The sequence below is a fragment of the Kwoniella europaea genome, chromosome 2 (genome assembly GCF_036810445.1).
Source record: "Kwoniella europaea PYCC6329 chromosome 2, complete sequence".
Taxonomy (NCBI): domain Eukaryota; kingdom Fungi; phylum Basidiomycota; class Tremellomycetes; order Tremellales; family Cryptococcaceae; genus Kwoniella; species Kwoniella europaea.
In genome coordinates, this window is record NC_089488.1 from 763,302 (window position 1) to 784,542 (window position 21,241).

The 21,241-nt window shown below is 43.6% G+C and overlaps 6 protein-coding genes across 6 annotated transcripts; 2 read left to right on the plus strand and 4 right to left on the minus strand.

The window, feature by feature from the left end:
* Window positions 1–268: 268 nt before the first annotated feature.
* On the minus strand, window positions 269–1,048 carry V865_006617 (uncharacterized protein; the record flags this gene model as incomplete). Its single annotated transcript, XM_066230375.1, has 1 exon — window positions 269–1,048. The coding sequence occupies one exon, from the start codon at window positions 1,046–1,048 to the stop codon at window positions 269–271; it is 780 nt and encodes a 259-aa protein (XP_066086472.1).
* Window positions 1,049–1,406: 358 nt separating this feature from the next.
* Window positions 1,407–3,847, minus strand: V865_006618 (uncharacterized protein; the record flags this gene model as incomplete). The annotated part of the gene is made up of 11 exons (XM_066230376.1): window positions 1,407–1,503; window positions 1,561–1,658; window positions 1,733–1,947; window positions 2,058–2,495; window positions 2,632–2,766; window positions 2,826–2,933; window positions 3,002–3,014; window positions 3,084–3,173; window positions 3,257–3,485; window positions 3,557–3,646; window positions 3,756–3,847. The coding sequence occupies 11 exons, from the start codon at window positions 3,845–3,847 to the stop codon at window positions 1,407–1,409; spliced, it is 1,605 nt and encodes a 534-aa protein (XP_066086473.1).
* Window positions 3,848–4,629: 782 nt separating this feature from the next.
* V865_006619 (uncharacterized protein) lies at window positions 4,630–9,415 on the minus strand (the record flags this gene model as incomplete). Its single annotated transcript, XM_066230377.1, has 13 exons — window positions 4,630–5,556; window positions 5,622–5,848; window positions 5,899–6,109; window positions 6,174–6,362; window positions 6,426–6,809; window positions 6,867–7,019; window positions 7,075–7,782; window positions 7,841–7,985; window positions 8,060–8,505; window positions 8,585–8,811; window positions 8,884–9,097; window positions 9,174–9,241; window positions 9,307–9,415. 13 exons carry the CDS (start codon window positions 9,413–9,415, stop codon window positions 4,630–4,632), a joined length of 4,008 nt encoding a protein of 1,335 aa, XP_066086474.1.
* Window positions 9,416–9,863: 448 nt separating this feature from the next.
* On the plus strand, window positions 9,864–11,813 carry V865_006620 (uncharacterized protein; the record flags this gene model as incomplete). The annotated part of the gene is made up of 3 exons (XM_066230378.1): window positions 9,864–10,326; window positions 10,398–10,942; window positions 11,031–11,813. 3 exons carry the CDS (start codon window positions 9,864–9,866, stop codon window positions 11,811–11,813), a joined length of 1,791 nt encoding a protein of 596 aa, XP_066086475.1.
* A 488-nt stretch (window positions 11,814–12,301) lies between these two features.
* On the minus strand, window positions 12,302–13,395 carry V865_006621 (ubiquitin-conjugating enzyme E2 2; the record flags this gene model as incomplete). Its single annotated transcript, XM_066230379.1, has 5 exons — window positions 12,302–12,394; window positions 12,465–12,531; window positions 12,759–12,987; window positions 13,192–13,318; window positions 13,393–13,395. 5 exons carry the CDS (start codon window positions 13,393–13,395, stop codon window positions 12,302–12,304), a joined length of 519 nt encoding a protein of 172 aa, XP_066086476.1.
* Window positions 13,396–14,363: 968 nt separating this feature from the next.
* Window positions 14,364–21,112, plus strand: V865_006622 (uncharacterized protein; the record flags this gene model as incomplete). Its single annotated transcript, XM_066230380.1, has 33 exons — window positions 14,364–14,520; window positions 14,589–14,626; window positions 14,710–15,091; window positions 15,198–15,418; window positions 15,487–15,515; window positions 15,602–15,680; window positions 15,750–15,860; window positions 15,936–15,963; window positions 16,057–16,302; window positions 16,393–16,539; window positions 16,663–16,908; window positions 16,962–17,081; window positions 17,168–17,318; window positions 17,391–17,688; window positions 17,771–18,137; window positions 18,210–18,238; window positions 18,310–18,423; window positions 18,488–18,518; window positions 18,585–18,636; window positions 18,708–18,798; window positions 18,863–18,958; window positions 19,030–19,113; window positions 19,193–19,210; window positions 19,300–19,313; window positions 19,377–19,422; window positions 19,498–19,635; window positions 19,726–20,043; window positions 20,119–20,177; window positions 20,246–20,418; window positions 20,481–20,608; window positions 20,675–20,755; window positions 20,810–20,875; window positions 20,960–21,112. The coding sequence occupies 33 exons, from the start codon at window positions 14,364–14,366 to the stop codon at window positions 21,110–21,112; spliced, it is 4,311 nt and encodes a 1,436-aa protein (XP_066086477.1).
* Window positions 21,113–21,241: the final 129 nt, after the last annotated feature.

Sequence of the window (21,241 nt, forward strand, 5' to 3'; positions counted from 1 at the left end):
CTGAGCCTAGGCTGAACAATCAAGCGCATACGGGATGGAGGAGTATCTGTGATGTAATGAGGTTAATCGTGACAATGAAACTTCGGTGAAATGAGTCGGAATGTCTTATATCTTCATACAGTACAGACTCGGTGACGGCGCAGGCTAAGTAAAACAAAAATAAAAACACGGACCAGAATCATCACCCTACAGTACCGTATACAATTGTTTTATACAGTAAAGTTAGTCTGTATAAATGCAATTTGCGATGTCACAATGACCTCGCAGTCTACTGTAAATCTCTCAATTGTTTCTCCGTCATCCCTTTCAGCCTATGCTTACTATCTCTTCTCATCCTCCCAACATCATCTACCATAACTCCCATCTCTTTAGTCAACAAACTATCTAAGAGATGATCTTTCCTTGTAACCGGTCGATATGGTTGATCCTCATCTTCACCCATTCCACCCTCCAGTCCCAGAGGATCCTGAAGTTCCAGATAAGAGAGATCACGACCCAAAGTCAACAAGTACTTATCATCTAACGAACAAAATTTTAATTTATCTCTGAGCTCGCTCATCTTTCGAATTCGTATACCCACCCACTGGCTCCTAGTAGGATAATCTCCCTGCTGATCTTCTCGCCTAGAAGAGAGCCACGTTGACCGGATCTTATCTTGGAGAATCGCATTGACCTCTGAAAGATGGCTACTGAGATATTGACTAGACATGTAATCAGTAAAAGAAAGATAGTTTGCCTTTTGAGCGTCACTCCTGAATGTAAAGTTGACAGGTCCACTGAAATAGCTCGAAGTGTGGCCAGGTTGGTCGGAATTTGCTATTGAAGCAGTAACATGTTGTGTGATATTCACTTCGGAGTCAGTCTCACTTGTAAGGGATCTGAGTACTTGAGATGAGTTTGTTTGAGTCTTTGCGTCGGGTTCGGATATATCAATCTCTGAGTCGGAAAGTACGATTTCTGTCGCCACAGTGTCGTCCATCGAAGATGGAGAAGGAGATTCTGGGTTGGTAGCAGAGTCGCTAAGGAGGTTGATTCGTTGTGAGTCCATATTAGTTAGTTTTATATCGAGAACAGGTCCGCAAATATCGAATGATATTGTACAAGAGTGATCAGAGTGATCAGGCTAAATCAGCACTATACTTAGATCAGAATACTCCCATCGCGAAAATCGAACGATCATCCTTTCTGCCCAATTTTGAGGTGTATTGTCATACAAGCTCTCCCCTTTGCAGTTTGACCTGGGACTACATGAAAGGAGACAGCAGACCAGCCTTCTTTAGCTTGAAGGCATCAAGTGGCATGACACATCAAACTGTATGTCAAACCAGGAGTCGCGGTAGTATACTGTACATGCAGAGTAAATCCCCTTTGTGTCCATCCAATTCGAAAACACGACAGGAACAGTATTATACAACTACGTCCCTAGTACTCTGTTTGGGGCTCCCCTCCGAGCCACCTTTATCACTTTCGTCTTCAACCGCTTCGTTGGGTCTGAAACGTACCCTATTGACCTAACCCTTTCAGCCACGCCTACTACACGAGTTGGGAATTGAGACTCACGGTGTCCTGGGATTTACAGGCGATGCTTTTCCGAGAGCCGCTTTGACCCTCTGTCCAGCGCCCGTACCAAAGACAATCTCCACCTCTTCCAGAGTCATCTGCACATACGCAAGCCGTCAGCCAGAGCCTCCTGAGTGATGATAAAAACAAGAAAAGGAAGGAGGTGACTTACTCCCTTAGACTCTGGATACGTGAAGTAGATCACTAGCCAAGCGAATATCATGCATCCAGCGAAGAAGATCCAAACCCACCCGTGCATGTGTCGATACATCGGTAAAGCAGAGTACTGCGTGGCGAATCCCATGCCCATTGAAAAGACATTCGCTATCGCATAACCCCTCGCTCGAAGACCTGCCGAGTAGATCTCTGCAGGAAGCATGTTGACGACTATTGAAGAGATCCAAGTGAGCTAGGCACATTCTTGTGATAGAGTAGAAAGCCCATGGTCCCATATTCTGCGCTCTCGATAGTCTGCCCTCTAATGTAGGTTGACTCACCAGGAGAGAAGAATGTCACCCATAGGAACCACTGAATCAAATACACCGTAACAAACCCAGCGCCAGCAGCCTTATTTTCAATTCCCTTATCGAAAATTCCAATGGTGATTGCACCCTGGATAATCAACATGATAGCAGCTTGACCTATCCCAATCAGATAATTCGTTCTTCTACCCCATACATCTAAGAGATATCCACCGACAATCCCCCCAACGCACCAGGTGGCATTTTGGATTCCGGATATACCAAATTGGAGATGGGGGTCGGTGATCCCTGCAGCACTGAAGATCTTGGTATAATAGTAGGTGAATATGCTCTGACCGTTCCATGCCCACCAGCACTGTGAGGAGAAAGCTACGAAAGATCTGTATCGGGCTGCTTTGGTCTTCCATAGGGCCGACCATTTGTCTTGTCCGTGGGCTTGATCCCATGAGATCGCTAATGGGTACAGTAGTTCACAAAAATTAGCCTATGATCCAATGAGTGACTTCTGTCTTTGATCAACCAGCCGCTCATGGTGCACTAAGAAGTTTAGGAGATGAAACGACTGTCAAGTGCTCAAATGTGAACTCACCCGCTCTCATGGCTTCGTACTCCCTTTCAGCAGTCTCGGATAGTACCACCTCGCCCTCGTCTACATGTCCACCATGTAACTTGCTCAATACTCTTCTGCATTCTTGATCTTTCCCCTTCTCAAATAGATATCGGGCTAGGGTAAACATCAATATATCACCAAAAATAACTCACTAAGAGCTGGATATGACTTACGGGATTCTGGAACCCAAGGTAGAACTAGTAATAGTGATGTCGCCGGTATGAAAGTGATACCTAGAGCTGCTCGCCATCCCGTATTACTGGTAGAATAGGATACACCGTCTGTTGTGGGAATCAAGGGATAAGCTATGTTATAATCCTTTTCATACATCGAGGAATACTGAGCTTACAGACTAACCCTGCCTGAGAAATCCATATATCAATTGAGCATTCACCCCAAAGCCGATGATAGACCGAGGAATGGTGACTTACAGCCAATAATCCAAAGAAATTACCAGTCATTAGTGAAAAAGAAGATACGAAACCTCTATCTTCTTTAGCAGCGATTTCAACAGCGTAGATCTATCCCCAGTCACATACAGCACATCGAGGTCAGTCCTTCAACCCGATCATTGTCAATTACAGTGCGGTATGACATGACTCACCTGATAGCCCAATAGTAAAAAACCAATACTAACTCCCTCGATAACTCTCGCAGCGATCACGATCGCGAAACTTCCACTCCAAACCAACAATGCAGTTGACAACTCCATCAAGACCGCACCGATTACCATGGTAGGTTTCCTACCCAGATTATCTAAGAAGAAAGCCGCTATGAGTCCTCCGACAAGTTGACCTAGGGAATAAACTGGACCGATCCATTGGTTCTTGTTACTATGGTATCGACACCCGATCAGTACCTGTTTGACATTGTGGTATCTCTCTGGACGAAAAGTGATACTCACTCAGGTATACCTATGGTAGGATCATAGCCTAGATGAGTAATCCAAGCTGGCATTTGGATGATCGAAGCGATGACTGAAGCCTCGTATGACCTATCGGGAGCAAAAGGGCATGAGCATGACCTCATAATCAGTACAAGCACAACGAATGAAGATGGTACATCGTTGATTTGGGTCTCAGGTGAAGATGCAATGAGCTCACCATCCATCGCCACTCAGACTCAACCCTAATAAAATCACATATCTGTAGATCTTATATCTATCCCAATTTCGAAGATTATCTGACCATTTCATCGCTCCACTTGATTTACCCGTACTCGATATGATAGTCCCACTCGGTCCTCTTGGTCTGAGCCTATTAATATCTGAATTTCGATCCAGTGGTAGCAGTGGTATTTGATCGTACTCGTACACTTTGCTCCTTGTGTTCGTTGGTAAGGTATGCAACTGAGTTGATGATGGAATCTAATTATCAGTGTCAATCGATAAGATAAAATGAGTATGAGATGTAAACAAGGTATGCAAAAAAAAACGGAATCCACTTCCTGGACATATTGCATGACGATCAACGTCCTCAGCATTGATCTGTATTTATTTTGACGAGATCTTGGTGGATAACATCGATGATCGGAATGTGTATGTCACCTGCAGAATCATTACGCAATTCTAAGATTCTAGGTTTCGAAGATGTTCCCGATTACGAGAAGACAGAAAGAAAGGATTACATGAATTCGATTCCAGCTGATAAGTTCAGTCGTCTATCGTCCTCTTCTGATCGATCGAATCACGCCCTCAGTATACTGTATAAGTTTACCGTGTAATACATGCATTTACAGTCGTTCCGCAAAACTATCTTGTGAGTCAACCCTTCTCACATGCACCATACTCGTATATTACACATACATTCAGATGTTTCATGCACACAACACCTGCAGCGCCCAATGATAAGATACTAAATCGATTCGAGAGATGATATACTTCAAATCAAACTTAAGATACGATACGATACGATACGATACACATAGCTATTCTCCATCATTCTTACTCTCCTACTTCACTGTCCATAAGGCCCAATCTCAATACCTCACTACAGTCCTTCGTCTCTTCAAACTCGGTTCTGCACTCGCCGATCGTTCTCTCTCGTTCTGCGATGGTCCGATACCCTCCAATGTCAATTCATGGTCCGAATCAGTATCAATATTCTCTTCTCCTAGTTCCAATTGCATTGATTCGTCTGCAGGTTGGGGTGGGGGCGATAAATTAAATTCTTCATCATCGACATCCATAGGTGATGCTTCCCTTGCTCTTTTCCTACTCTTACTACTTGGTGTAGTAGGAGCTTGTTCAGGTTCAGGTGGTGGTGATAAAGGACTTGATCTGTTATTGTTCCCGTTACCATTCCCATTGATCAAAGTATTCGATCTATTCCTTCCTTTCTTTGTTGGGGTAACATGCTCCTCCTGATCCTCTTCTTCTTCGTCTTCTTCATCCACTTCTCTTTCTGTATCTTCCTCAGCCTGTTGAGCTTGTTGAACTTTCTTATTCGCAGCGACCTTGACGTTCGGATCCTTGCTAGCTATACTGATCAATTTCTTCTCATATGCCCTATAAGGTTCCCACCCTTTATGTACAGTGACTTCAACTCCTACACTGGAGATCGCATCATCCAGATGTGCCTTAATCTTCAACGCATCAGGTGAAGTGATCGGCGAAAGGAGTTGTATGAGGATTTTAAAAAATGTTATAGCGCTAAATCGTTTGATTTGCAATCGGGATTTCTGTTCACGGTTCTTGGCCGCTATTTCCTGTTTGACGTAACTTGAGATTCGTCGAGAGATGTAATCCAACGCTTCGAGATGGAAATCGCAAACATCGGATGGGTGGAGTTGCTGTAAGACCGTGAAGTGATTGCCGTGGATGGTGAATGCGGAAGCGATCATCCTAGCGAGAGTGAGAGGAGCAGTAGGTTCCTCAAAATCAGAATCGAGGAAGAGGTTGAATGACTAAGGGCAGAGAACACTTGTGTCAGCTCTGATATGTGGATCTGTCCGTTCGGCAGGTAGCTCACCTGTTGTAGAGCACTTCCAGCTACATGCTGCACCGTCTCACTCTCCTTATTATAGATCCCTTCATCTCTCAAGGCATCCACCAATTTCTTCACGATAGCATCATAAGACTGACCAAGTCGACCGACATGAGCCAAAGGCTCTTTGGCATGTTCAACTTCCAATACACCTTTTCTAATCGCGGCCACCAAGGTAGAAGTGAGCTGTAAGAAGGAAAGATCTTCGGGGACTATTGATAACACACGTCAGCTACTTTTCCAGTCAGCGAGGCTTATATACCTGACTCACCCTCAGCATTTTTGTCGGTGTCCGTATGAGCCTCTCTATCAGATACACATTTGTCCACGGCAGCTAAGAACGCTCCTCCCAATCGATGTTGAATTTCATCTTCGATCGTCAGAGGACATGATTTAGCAGCTGGTGTGGCTAGGTTATCCTTCGAGCCCTTGTACAAGAATAACAAGTGGAGAGTAAGATATGCGATAAAGGCCTGATGTGATCATCAAATGAATTAGTCCATCGAGCTAATCGCGATCTTACAATGACGGACTTACTTGACGTCTGACCGTATCAACCGTATTGGTGTTATCACCAAGAGTCAACTCTTGGAAGATCTCTACTGCTTTATCCCTCGTCGTACTGAGAGCAGCAACTTTATCATCGTCTTGCGTATCTTCTTCGGTGAATCGACGGAACACCCATGTCATGTGGTAGAGAACGATCTGAACGGCATACTCGATCATCTACACGTGCAGCGCCTGTCAGCTGCATTTTTCCTTGAGGAAAGGTGTATCGGTATGACTCACCTTGGCTTCTTCTTTATAACCCAATCTACCTCTTTCAGCAAAAGCACAGATGATATCCCATCCGCTACTCTGACCTTCTTCATCTTCCATCACCTCAGTGATATCTCGACTTTTCTCCAAGAGGAGAATTCTCAGTAAGATAGCTTCTAATTTCGCGATACCTTCTTCCTCTAGTGAAAGTAAAGCTACATCATCGGAGCCAATCTCATCCCTCAGCGAAGCGAATAGAGATTCTTGCAGTTCATTGAGCTTGGTGGTATTGGAAGTAGCCATCGGTGCGTTGGTGGTGAGATGGTTGACGGCTTTGATAGCGGATTCAAGGACCGATGGATCGGTATGATGGAGGAATTGCTTGGTGACATCATCCCAAAGCGTCTCGTAGGCCTAATGGAATATACAATATAAGTCGATGCCTCATATCTTTGGCTCCGATGAGCTCACCTTAGTCTGTCTCAAGTCAAGGTACAGTCCCAAGTTGATATGACTGAGAACAGATAAGATACCTCCAATCCTACCGACATCCGTTTGATGTTTAGCGAATAATCTAGGCAAGATCTGCATGAGCTTCTTAGATCGATCTTCTTCCTCTTCGTCCTGGAATCAAGATATGTTAGCTGGACAGCGATGCGATCGCAATGATACAGCTTACCTGATCTTCCCTTTGAATCAAAGCTATCAGGACCTGAAGCATGAAAGTCTCCTCATCCTCAGTGAGCAACCACATATCTTGATCTGCCGTCGAATGGTCCAGAAGTAGATAATCGACGAGGCTTTGCCAATCTCTCCATAATTCATATTCCGAACAAATGGACTCTACAGCTGCATTAGCACGAGTGAGTGGAGTGGTGATTGAGATCGGTAAGATTGGTTGTTGGCTCGATGAAGAGGCAGTAGGTTCGATAGGACCATCGAGTGAATTCGAAGTATCGATCAAAAGAGTAGCGAGCGATTTCCAATCTAGGTTAGTGGCCATATCATTTTCAGAGATCTTATTCGCCCTCTTCTTTTTAGCTGCTCTGGCACCTGACCATTCAGTCTTCAGGTTCTCCTTGTTCTCCTCCCATAGATTGACTATAAATCCTCCAACAGCTTTACGTATTCTCGGATCTTGATCGTACACTAATCTCGCGACTTTGTCCCTGTGAGACTCATCTTCATCCGCTAGGATACCAGTCTTGTCGATCAGGGCGATCACGTGGATAGCAGTGACTCTGACGTGAAGATCGACATCTCTCAAGGCCATTTCGATAAGTCGAGGAACGAGTCGTAGAGTAACAGTGCGAGCATTGTTCATGAATGACCCCTTGGAGTAAAGATTTGAAAGTGCTTTGACGGTTTCAAGTCGAGCGTGAGCAAACTATGTTATGGAATGTGAGCTTTATACATTCGCGATTGATACAGCTGATGTGACTTACAGGATCGTTACATCCTTTTGTGAAGTAAGTGAGGTAAGAGGTGGAGACATAGTAATCAGGATACTTCTTTGTCCATACACCAAGTTCCCTCAGACAATCAGATCTAATGTGAGGATCGGCATCTCTGACTCGATGAACGAACATTCTATCACATAGGCCTTGATCAGTCTCTTGTGGTTGTATGCGCTAAGAATCCATGCGATAGCAGATGCCACTCACACATCAAAGATCTCTTGGAACATATCATGTAATCTTTCTTTCCTCTTCTGAACCTCCTTTACTTTCTCTTCCAATTCCTTCAACCTCTTCTGAGCTGCATTGGAGGTACCGCCTTTCTTGATCTCCGCTTCTTTCTGTCTTTGCTTCAGACTCAGATCTTTACCAACGGAAGAAGCGACATCACACATGGATGAATTGATCTTTAACAGCATATATGTCGATGTATGTCGAATAGGTCGTAATGGTGAAGTCGACATACAGTTCAACCAGTTGAGTATCAACGATAACAACACATTGACATGATCTGATTCTTCGGTAGATTCTTGGAACAATATGGGTGTGAGTGAGAGTGATTCGATCAGGTTGTATAAGAAGTAATCCAGATTTTTACGGAAAGCGTTGAATTGTTTTCCTCGAGATATCAAGGGGTATGCTGCTGCTGCGACCTATATGCGAATTATTCATGATCAGCATACTGTTGTAAACACAGCTATTTTGCTAGATTGTCAAGACCGTCGAACTCACTCTTACACTCTCATCCTGGATCCTCTCTACCGCATCCGTTATACCATCTTCATCCGTAGCTTCAGCTTGTTCGATATCCAGATTGATCCCACAGCATCTGATGAATAGAGTGATAAGTTCATGTATCGATACTTGTTCCGATACCTCATCACCAGCAGCTTGTTGGTAGGTTTCTACCCATTCGTCGATCAGTGGTTGAAGGGCGATATCAGGGGAAAGGAGGGCGTCTACACAGATGAGTCCGATGAGTTCAGATCACAGAGATAGTCTGGTTGGTCTGGCAGAGAATAGAAACTCACTGAACAAGGGGGACTCATTTCTCACGCCGTCTTCTCCATTGGCACCAGCACCAGCACCGCCGGCAGACTTCCTTCCCTTCTTCTTGCCACTTCCATTGACGGCTTTGGTCTTTTTGGCACTTCCCGCAGCGCCGACGGATTTCCTTTTCTTCCCTTTTTTCGGTGTAGGATCTACATCCCCCTCTTCATCTTCTTCCTCCGTCAGATCGGAATCCTGCAGAGTCAACGTATCGTATCACTAAACGTACGTTACATATACATCGACGAGAAGGAAGGAAATGACTACTTACAGGATCTTCCATATTATCATCTTCGTCATCATCTTCTTGAGTTTGCTTTCTCTTGCCTTTTTTCGTAGCTGCTCAGGATATATCAGCTGAAGGTACGCAACCCATGCGAGGACGGAAGCTGATCTGGTCTCACTTGGTGCAGAGGTAGCTTCAAACTTCTCCACCTGTTTCCTCGCTCTTCCTCCTCTTCTCGGTTGATCTTGTTCCTCCTGAGGATCCTCTGGGGGAGGTGTGCGTGACATGGTGAGGTTTACGCTGGCTCGTTGGCCTTGGTCTAGAGGTTGAATAGTATCAGGTGAGGTATCGATGTATGATGATGAACGATGAATGATGATGATGAGGAAGGGAAGGGCAAGTGAAGTGAGTGTGTGTCATGAGTGTGTCACTTGTCCATGTCATTATTCATTGTTACGCGTGTGATCTGTGGTTGACTGGATCGGACAATCAGACGCGACTTTGACTGTGGGTGGTAACATTGATCTTATTCACCCCCCCTCGTTTAGTGCACCACCGTACACGCGTATATCAAGTTGAATTAAGAGATGTACGAGCAGTTATCTGTGTCTCCGTCTCTTGCCTTTCAACTTCCACTCGATCCCAGATATACCATGTACATATAATCACCATATGTAGTACCCTCACTCACTCACTCATTCCCAGTCACTCATTCAAAAGGATCCTCAATGCCAAATGCCAAGAGTTTCCACTTCAACATCGAATTCAAAACGGAGATCTTCACGTCTTGCTACCCAATCTCAATCCCAATCTCAATCTGAAATTGATAATTCGCCATCATGGCTTGACCCCCAATCTCAATCTCAACAGGTCCAGATTGACAACTCTTTCCTATCCATATCAACAGCTTCCCTGCCTCCTAAATACTCTATCAACCTAGCTTTGCCTGTGGATACCAAGCTATCCAGAAACGAAGAGAAGGAATACCGAGTGAAAGGTGAAGAGTTCTTACATGATGGATGGAGGAGATCAGATCAGCCAGAAGGGACCTTGGTCGATCTGAGAAGGAAGAAGAAGAGGATCTTTGCTCTACGAGGATATCAAGCTTCCCTCTTGGGCGACAATCAACAAAAGCAGAAGGAAGATGCGGAGGATCAGATATTTTGGTATAATGCAGGAATGAAATTCCCTTGCGTATGTAAGCCAAGATGAGCTCATCCACCACTTCCATCATCAAGATTACATAGCTGATGAAATATGGTCGAACAGGTTCATTGACAAAGTATAATCACTCGTACACCTATATGACAAAACCACCTCAATCAACCGAACTTCAGGCTCCAAATAAGACCGATTCCGAAGGTCCCGTCATCGCTGAAGATCCTAAGAACTTACCTGGATGGTATGTAGGAACGGATCCGATCGATTTGGACCCTTCATTAGACCATATAAAGGAGTTCGAGATTGAATGGAACACCAAGCATCCTCCTTTTGCCAGTCGTATAAGTAATCCCGAAACCGTCTACGAAGGTTCTCCAGCCAAAGTTGATCTAGAAGAGGAGATGAATCGATTAAGAAAGGGCAAATTCAAAGCTATAGAGGTAGAACCTTTATTGCCTCTGTTCCTTGACGGCGAAGGTGACAAGAAGGATCAAACGAGGCATGATAATCTACTTTCTCCAATCGTAACTGTTAATCGAGATATGAATGAAGGACAAATCTGGGAGGACGAGGTCAAAAGACGTAAAGCCTATTGGAGAAAGATCATAAGGGATGACGATGCCTTTGGGAGGATGTGGGATATTATACCATATGTCAGTGTTATCCAGCTTAAATCAAAGAATATCCCTTCGATAGTACTGATAACAGAACAGGAGCTAATGTTACGATTACCCTTCTTAGCCATACACTCACCCTTCACGGTACCTTGCCCCTCCGATCAAACGCAAGAAAATCAAAATACCACCGTACAACCTTCCCCGTGCCTACCATTCCCTCTCACATCCATTCCACGCGAACCTCCCGGAGTACATACAATCAAATGGTAGTAGGAGGGTATATTGGTTAATACCAATCCACGGACCAATCTATATACCCACCTTGAATCACCCTCTGACGGAAAACATATACCCGGGCCAAGTGGTTCCTACCACAGGTCAATTGGTCGATCAGATACCGGATAAAGAAACAGATAAAGACACATGTAAAAAGATATCTTGGACATCTTCTTTACTTCTTCCTTTTATCCGACAATTCCTTCGTCCGTTATATATGGATGACCAACGGCCATTTGGGGTATTGGGGTATACGTTCTCAGGATCCAAACCAGATCCATTTTTGGATATACCTTATCAATCATCGACCAATACAGATGACTTTGAAACGAGAACAAAACACAATGACAATAATGTTGGTTTTATAGATAAAGATAAGATGGTGAAACCTGAATGTGGAGATCATCTAAGAATCTATTGTAATCTGAAATACAGTTTAGAATTGAGAACGTGGTTACATAATGTTAAGATCCCTATACCCAATCCGAATACGAAAACGAATTCCGACGATAATAATGATAAAAAGGAAAAAGGAGAAGAAGAAGAGAAAGAGAGTAAGAGTATGAGGATATTTTATAAAACTAGATTAACGTTAGTAGGAGATAAAGGTGAAGTATTGATGGTTGCGTAACGTACCGTATGGGAGGGAGTGATTTCATAGTCGTTGTCGGAAAGTTTTTTATTTTAATTCCCTTGGTACTTTACTCTTGCTTCAATGGGTATCATTGATTATTTGTAGTACCAATAATTCTGCCTTTTTTTTGTTTTGTAACGTCAAGAAAAGCTATGAGTGTTGTTGTATATGATATGTATCCTACCTCGAAGGAGCTCTATCTCAAAGCTATCAGAACGAATGTCATTTGAAGAGAAAAGTGGATGGAGCAATGATACTGTAGAATACGATGATATTACATAGAAACACAAAACATAAGACATATGGAAAAAAGTATGAAAAAAGGGGAATCACAGTACACGTAAGATATAAAAGTACAGGGAACAGAATGACCTTTTCGCACCCCAAATCTCACCTTTGACTAGATCGATTTCCCTCGCTCAATCTGGTCACAGATACACCTAATAGACATCTTTGACTAAGACGTAATCATTCGCCGGCTCCATCTACGCTGTAACGGCTTGAGCAGTCGTGCTAGTCGAAGGTTCATCTATCTCGATTTCATCTGGATTGTCAAGCCATGATTGTTCGACGGTTTGCTATAGAGTCAAACGCAATCAGTACAAATGTGTAATGATGACAGTGCAAAGGATGGAAAAATAAACTCACCTTGACTCGTCTTTCGTATTCTTTTAGGTTCTCTTTGAACAATGAAGCTGCATCTACATTTGCTGGGCTGTGAAATGATAACGATATCAGTATTGCCACCAACACCAAGCTTAAAATCTCTGAACATCCTTGGAGCTGTACCACCATCTAGATCCTTTAAGACAGCTCTTTGCTCATCACCAAGCCTTTCACATGATCGCTTTCCAAATCTTCCCTCCTATCTTACCCATCTACCTCCCATATCTCTCACTCCCTCCCACATATCACCTTGAGAAGTGAAAGTGATGAACTCACGAAGCAGGATTCGGATCATTCAACAAACTCTGTACACTAGTCAAAATCGCCGCGACATCATAAGTGGGAGACCAACGGTTCTGCAAGATATCCAAACACAGTTCACCGTTGGCGTAGATGTTCGGATGAAACATCTTGGAGACGAATCGAACGGTAGGGGGTTTGTTAGGATACGAATCGGAGAATGTTAGAGTCAGTCGGAAAGAACCATCTTCGAATGGTGTATCGGCTGTGAGTAGAACGATGGAAATATTGAACAATAAATGACAATTGTTTATTGGGTGTTGTCGTTTCATGTCGTGTGATGTGGGGAAGAGCGTAAGATAGAGAGGAATTAAGATATTACAAATCAGCTTCAACATTTCCCGTAGACATGACTTCCCTTCTAACCCCCTTAACAATTTAGATGGATACATGAACAGATCTCACTCACGAGGTCCAAATATGACTGCATTCCAAATCATGATATTATCAGGATTGGGACTACCTGAGATACCTATAGGAGGATCCGAAGCTAGTCTCTTGAAGTCCCGAATCAATCTTCGTTTAGCTGCGGTGGACTAGCGCGTAACAAATCAGAAGTCAGCTCCTGTATCCATTACAAAATATTCATTGCAGGTGTGTAGAAGCTCACCATGATGATCTAGGTATTGCAAGAGAGAGAAGGGCGATATGTAGCTTTGATGACTGAATTGACTTGACTTGAGACTGTGAGAAGAGACCTGCTCTGGGTTTTGAGGTTGAGTTTAGTTTTCGTAGTCTTGTCTCTGCTCCACTGATAGTATGAGTCCTCTATATCTGTCTTGTTATAATCTTGATACGAGTATGAATGAACGAATAATGAATAACAGATGTGGACAGGTCGTCAAGCAACTGGGTAGGTGGTCATGAGGATGATGATGTAGTGGCGTAATCATCCACGTGGAGACCTCGTGTAATTGAAATGGGATTGGCTGGAAATGGCAATTCAAAGTTAAATGTGGCATGAATCAACAAAGGAGGAGCAAGAGAAAGGCGGACCATGATAGTCATTATCGTAAGTTAAGGGGGTATTCAGTCAGTCCTACTCGATGAAGATTTACGAACTCTGACAACCAATGACGATCTCGAAATATTGAGAGTGGTATGACCTCCGTTGATAATGGCAGAAAGAACGTCAATACGGCATACGGCTGACTTTCATCATATAAGAGCGGCGCAAATGTGCTGGATCCACCATGACCTTGCTGATCATCACTACAGTAGGTCAAATGAGCCTCTCCTGTAGCGTAGAGTATTTTCGGTCACTTCAAGTCATTCTCAAAGGTTGATAATGGAAGACATTCCTGCTCGCCAATGTAGTGTATGAAAGGACCTTTGACAAACTTCGGCCGATCATCGCGTAAAGTCATATCCTTTGTTGTGAGTTATAATGGTTCTTCTTCCTCAAGCAAGCCTTACCCAGAAAAGCGGAGAAGCAAAAACCCCTCTAAATAGAATTACGTTGATTTTCTACTCGCAGTAACTCCCTCTCGAAGAGATCAATGATCCTTATCCAGATAACGAATCTTCAATCGTCTTTATAAATAATCGAGGCACACAACCAAATCTTCATAGCATATTAAGATGCCAATCCCGTTCTATCGTCCCCTACCCGCCATTCCAGGTATATACGGCAGTCAAACCCTCCCCGAGCAAAAAGCGAATATCCTATCGAGGATAGTCTTTCATTGGGTTACACCAATTATGAGAGCGGGGTATTCCAGACCACTCGAAGCCGAAGGTAAGCAAGCGGTCTCTTTGAAAACTGTAATCGTAATATCGATACTAATCTTTTGAGTGATTGGATAGATCTATGGATGTTGACAAGTGATTTGGAATGTAAAAATGTGAGTGTCCGTCCTACAGCAATCACCCAGCTCTTATTTTACTAGTCAGTTTCAGGGTGTCACCAACGTGTATGAGACTGTAGATCGCCGATAAGCTTCAAGAACATCTTGGTAAACAAACGCTTAACAAAACTACTCTTCGACACTCATCAGAGGATGAAAAATCGTCTGCAAATGGGAAAATGAAATCTTCGAATGTACGAGATAGTATGGCTTTAATTGATACTCTGGATGGATACTCTATTCAAAATCCCTCTGTCAAGTTGGAGCCAACCTACCCAACTAATTCCAGATTTGGACGTCAAGCCTCGAATGATAACTACTACAATAACGATCCCGATATCTCCTCTGGTTCAATACATCAACTCTGTAACGGTAAATCTGGTCAAGGAAGTCTGTTGAAAGCTATGTATATGAGTGTATGGTGGCAATGGTGGAAAGCAGTGATATGTAAAGGTTGTGCAGGTGAGCAACTCGTTTTACCCATTAGACCTCGTACAACGACATCCCATTCAGACGCGCTTCGCTACGATTTGTGGCTGATATACATCAACTTCCAAATTTGTCACAGCGGGTCTTCAAATCACCGCACCACTAGTCACCCGACTAGTTATCGATCAATTAACTCTATCTCACGTTAATCAACAAGACCCTTCTGCGGAGCCACCAAGATCCGTCGGGTACATGATCGGTCTGGCATTCGTTTTATTCGTCATGGTCCAAAGTGCTAGTTTATTCTCTTATCAGGCTTTACAGAGGGGTAGCGTAGTGGGGTTCATGATGAGGGCTGCGGTGAGCATTCTCCGCGCGAATCGACAAAGTATTCAGGAGAGGGGCTAATTCACTTCGTAATGTTGTAGTTAATCGATCTGATAGGGAGAAAGTCAATGTAAGAAATCCTTCGAAGAATGAAGAAGGACCAAGCAGAAGAAATGATAGGGAGAGAAGCTGACATTGATAACAATGATACTGCAGGAGATTATCAAGTAGTTCCAAAACCGAATTCACAAGTGGTAAACTCACCACAATGGTTTCAGCAGATGCATCGTTTCTTGTGTGTTGCTGTACCCGATTCTGAACCGAATGGTAGAATAGCTACTGACTATGAGAATGAAATTTACAGGACTTCTCGGCTCCTATGACGCTCGATCTGGTAGTTCAACCTATCCAGATTGCTATAGGGTTGGGACTGTTGATTTGGACGTTGGGCTATTCAGCTTTAGTCGGTCTGGCCGTAAGTCCATCCTCATCATACTGACTTTGCAAGAGTCATCACCTAATTTTTCATTTCATATACTGTACTTCATAGGTTTTGGCTTTAGCAGGTCCACTTCAAGGTAAGTATAACTACCTTTATCTATATCACTTCAACAGACCTTCTTTGTGGCGGAAAGTAAACCTAAACAACCCTATATGTACGTCTATTGTAGCATACATGTTTACTCGAATGATCCACACCCGTCAATCTCAATTACAATACGTCGATTCCCGAGTTCGCTTACTCTCAGAGACCATAACGTCGATACGGTCCGTCAAGCTATTCGCATATGTCCAATTCTTTTCTAATAAAGTGAATGAAATGCGGAAGAACGAATTGATCTATCTTAGGAAAAATGGATTTAATAGAGCCACGATGAACGCTACGATGGCTGTTATACCTACTTTGGCAGCTGTTCGTAAGTGGTCTCACGATCTTCTTCTAGTCGTTTTACTATTTCGATAACAACATGATATGAAACTGATGTAAGCTGATGAGGGTATCACAGTAACATTGGTCACGTATGGTTTGACAGGACACGAATTGAACGCAGCCATAATCTTCTCAGGATTACAGTATTTCAACGTCTTGAAAACACCTATTTCGTTCTTGCCAATGTGCTTTACGGCTGTAAGCGATGCGTTGGTTGGTATTCGTAAGTTTGCTTACCCATTCACACTTTCGCAAACCGCTATCCTTTCAGGAGATAGCCATGGATCTTTCTATTCCCCATGCATTATGAAAGATTGGCTGATCGATGCTGATCCTGACCATACAGGTCGGATCGGTGCTTTACTCCGCTCAGAAGAGATCCCACCTAAACTCAACATCAATCATCAATCCAAATATGCTCTCGATGTACGAGGAGACTTCCAGTTTGAGAGTCTACATGAATCAAACGATAAATCCCAATCCGAATCAGAACCAGGAAATGACGAGAATGATGAGAAGGACCCAGAAAGATCTTCCATCAAGTCGATTGAACCTTTCGCATTACGAAATATCGATTTGAAAATACCTCGAGGTGAGTTTATATTTCGCACCTTCAAACTTCACTCAGCTCTATTTGTGGGATAGGTGCTTTGGTTTGCATCGTCGGGAGGGTCGGTACAGGTAAATCAGCATTACTATCATCTCTGATAGGCGATATGCGTCAATTGGACGGTCATACAGTATTTGGTGGATCAGTAAGCTACGGTGAGTATCTCGAGCTAAATCAAGCCAGGCCCTTTCTCTTTTGAAATTCATACTAGACTTCCACTGACTCTGGGATGATTGAGTAGTACTTCAACAAGCTTGGATCCATTCTGGTAGTATTCGAGATAATATCACTTTTTCTGCCACATCCAAAAAAATCAATTTCGGCAGGTTGGGAAATGTCATCGATGCTTGTGCTTTAAGGAGCGATATTGATGCAATGAACCATGGTGATCTGTAAGTACTCCTTGGAGACAGGCACCAACATCTGATCTGATTTGTCAGCTAACCAGTCGAGGTGGGGCACAGCACGAATGTCGGTGAGAAAGGTTTACTCCTCTCAGGAGGTCAACGTCAAAGGCTCTCTCTCGCAAGAGCTGCATATTCGCATTCCGACATCGTACTGCTCGATGATCCCTTATCAGCGATCGATGCGAATGTTTCGCATCATATCTTGAAAGAGTGTATACTCGGTGAATTGATGAGGGGTCGTACGAGGTTGATCGTCACTCATAAGGGGGATATTCTACCTCATGCGGATCTGGTGTTAGTGATGGACCGTGATAGTGAAGGTGAAGGGAAAATTGTCCAGCAGGGTAATTATCATGTATGTACATCATCAACCTCCCTCCGATATATTCGAGACTCCTGCATCGACAATGACACAGATGTTGATACCCCGGTTGTAGGAACTGAAAGTGCAGGAAGGTCCATTCCACTCCTTCATCTCGGAATACACCTCCGACCGTTCAGGTTCTACACCTACTCTCAAACCTGCAAAACCCAAATCCTCAACTGCATCCAACAAGGAGAGTAAGACAGATAAGTCTTCAGAAAACGATACAATGGAAGAAGATCGTCAGATTGGGTCTATACCTTGGTCTGTTTATATCACCTACTTCAAATCTATGGGCACTATCCTATGGTCATTTACGTTTGGTTCGATGTTACTTCTTACTCAGGCTGCTACGGTTGGTAATAGTCTATGGCTCGGTTGGTGGTCTGGTGACAAGTTTGAGGGTTTGGGTCAAGGTGGATGTATGGGTATATATGGTGGTAAGCAACCACAGCGGAACTTACATATCCTCATTGTCAATCTGACTGAGACCACGTCTTTCACGACTGTAGCACTGGGTGTCGCAATTGGGGTTTTCACTGTAAGTCCTTCTTTCCGACCTATGCGATTAACACTAATGATACACTTGTATGAATTCTGACCCTCTTTTAGTGGGGTGCATCCTACACAATGTTTGTAGCTGGTTTGAAAGCTTCTTATCGACTATTCGAGCAAGCTTGGGCACACGTCATGAGAGCTCCAGTCAGATGGCATGATCAGACACCTGTGAGTATGCGGTCAACAAATTAACTAAGTGCAAAGAAGCTTACTCCGCCTTGCTTATCTGCAGAGTGGCAGAATCATCAATCGGCTTTCTAAAGGTAACTCACCTATCAATCTCATTCTTGCTACTTTTCATCAGTGGAGCTGACTGTATTGTGGAGTAGATATCGAGATGCTTGATGACAGGATGGCTTTCTCCTGGGAGACATTACTTGTGTAAGCATTTCTCCTTCCAGCTGTATGCGCGATCTTTCGGTGACCTTGAGCTCACTTCCTAAGATACGTAGCAACGCTTTAGCGGCGGTAGGCACATTCGGACTGATTCTATACACCTACCCATGGCTGGGTATTGCATTTATCCCGTTATGTCTTTTTTACGTGAGTACTAGTCCCAACTATCATCACTATGAATAATCTAAGCGGAACATGAGATACTGTATAGTGGCTTTGTGGAGGATATTACCGCCAAACGTCCAGGGAAGTCAAGAGGATTGATTCGATAACTAGAACTCAAATATACAGTTCGTTCGGTGAGCAGGTAGGTATGACTTTACCGGGCTCAGAGGTAAGTACGGAGCACAGGCTCTGATTCCGATTATTCTCTTCTAGCTTGCTGGACTATCGGTCATTCGAGCATTCGGTAAACAAGATACTTTCGAAGAGAGGACGCAAAACGCCATAAATGTTGAAGGTGTAAGTTTACTAACTCTGACGGCTGTTGGTTGTAGAAAGGGGGAATCTCGCCTTGCTGATAACTCTGAACATGATATAGCGCGCTTACATCTTGACCGTGAGTGAATCATTCGAACCCTTCCATTAGCGTGGGGATCGAAAGGCGTATAGATGATGATGACCTACCAAAACAATATGATTCCCCAGCTTGTGATACAACGGTAAGCATCACGCCCTCAACCACATCACTTTACTAACAGAAATTCATTCGACCTTTTCTTCAGATGGCTCGGTGTCCGACTTGATTTATCCTCGAATCTACTGATACTGGTAAGTAGTCTTGAGCAAGACCTGCCTCCTATGTCTGTCATCGAGCTCACTGTGCAAACGTATACGTGTGTACAGCTCATCGCAATATTCGGTATACTATTCCGCGATTCCGTCGACCCAGCTTCTTTCGGAGTAGTCTTCTCATATGCATTAGCAGCCGCTCAGCTTTTCTCCAATCTGGTCTCGCTCTGCGCTCAAGTAGAGTTAGAAATGGTAAGTTCACCCTACTCTCCCATCCACTCACCTATGTGAATATACCTTTGAGCTGATAGTGTGAAATTACTGATCTTTCCATTTTGACAGAACAATGCAGAACGTATACTACATTACACCACACTCCCCTCTGAGCCCCCTCCCTACACATCCCAAGACCCCCCAACCGGCACCTGGCCGACCGAGGGTGAAATCATATTCAAAAACGTCTCTCTCCGATATTCCGAGAACGGTCCGTGGGTATTGAAAAGGTTGAATTTCCACATTGAGGCAGGGGAGAAGGTAGGTGTGATTGGACGAACGGGTGCAGGGAAAAGTTGTTTGGTAGGTGCTGTCATGAGGATGAACGATATAAAAGGTGAGATCAGGGTTGATGGGTTGGATCTGAAACAAATCGGGATAGATACTGTAAGTATCCCGATATCCATCTTTTCAAGGAATAAGAGAGAAGATGTCAGCTGAAATATTCTAATGAATGGATAGGTAAGAGAAAAAATAGGGATTATACCGCAAGATGCATTCCTATTCGAAGGAACAATAAGGTCAGTCAACACCACTCATCCACTACATACTCTGTCAATCCGTTCTGATATGTTACTTTCGCAAATAGACAAAATCTAGATCCTCTGTCGATTCATTCCGACCATTATCTCAATTCTCTCCTCTCCTTGATCCATTCAGATCCATTACTACCTTCGTCTCAATCAACCAAAGACAAGTTCAAATTGGATTCCCAAGTAAGCTCGGAAGGTACCAATTTCAGTGCGGGTGAGAAACAACTCTGTAAGTTGCAAGACTTGTCTGTCTGTCATCCGCTGCCACTATGCTAAGGGGAGGGTTTCCAGTGGCTCTCATCCGAGCTTTAGCAAGAAATACAAAGATCCTCTTACTTGACGAAGCTACTTCTTCCGTTGATCCCGAAACGGACGCTTTGATCCAACGTATAATTCAAAATCACCTTAACGGAGTTACTGTACGTTGAGCTTTTTTATCACATGATATTATTGCGCTGATGTGTATATTATGAATTTCGTTACAGTTGATATCGATAGCACATAAATTACAGACTGTAGCGTATTACGATAGGATCTTGGTCTTAGATCAAGGTAGAGTGGTAGAGGTGAGTGCTGGACCATGTTCATTCTGAATGACTTGTATCTGAGGATTGGGGTAGTACGATACACCCTTAGGTCTGTATGATATACGAGATTCGATTTTCCGTCAACTATGTGATAGAGTGGTAAGTCGTCTCAACTTGAATCTGTCTAAAAAGATCTCCAGTCATCCACCATGTGATCCAGCTGATTACTTCGGGGTCAACTAGCAACTCGGTCGAGCCGATTTGTTGCGTCTGCGACACGATGCCTTATACGCCCTTCAAGCTTCACGAGACGACAAGTCCCTGTTCAACCATTACTGTATCGCTGAAGCCTGGGTACAAAATGGTGGTGTGAGAGTATCGGAGTATAGGTCTTGAATGGTACACTTTTGTAGAGAGGTAGATGAATGCCAATCGAGGAAGATGGCTATTGGACAGGATCAGCAGTCGGGAAGTCACATATATGTAAGGAACTAGTATTATTAAATCGGATGGATCCATTATCAT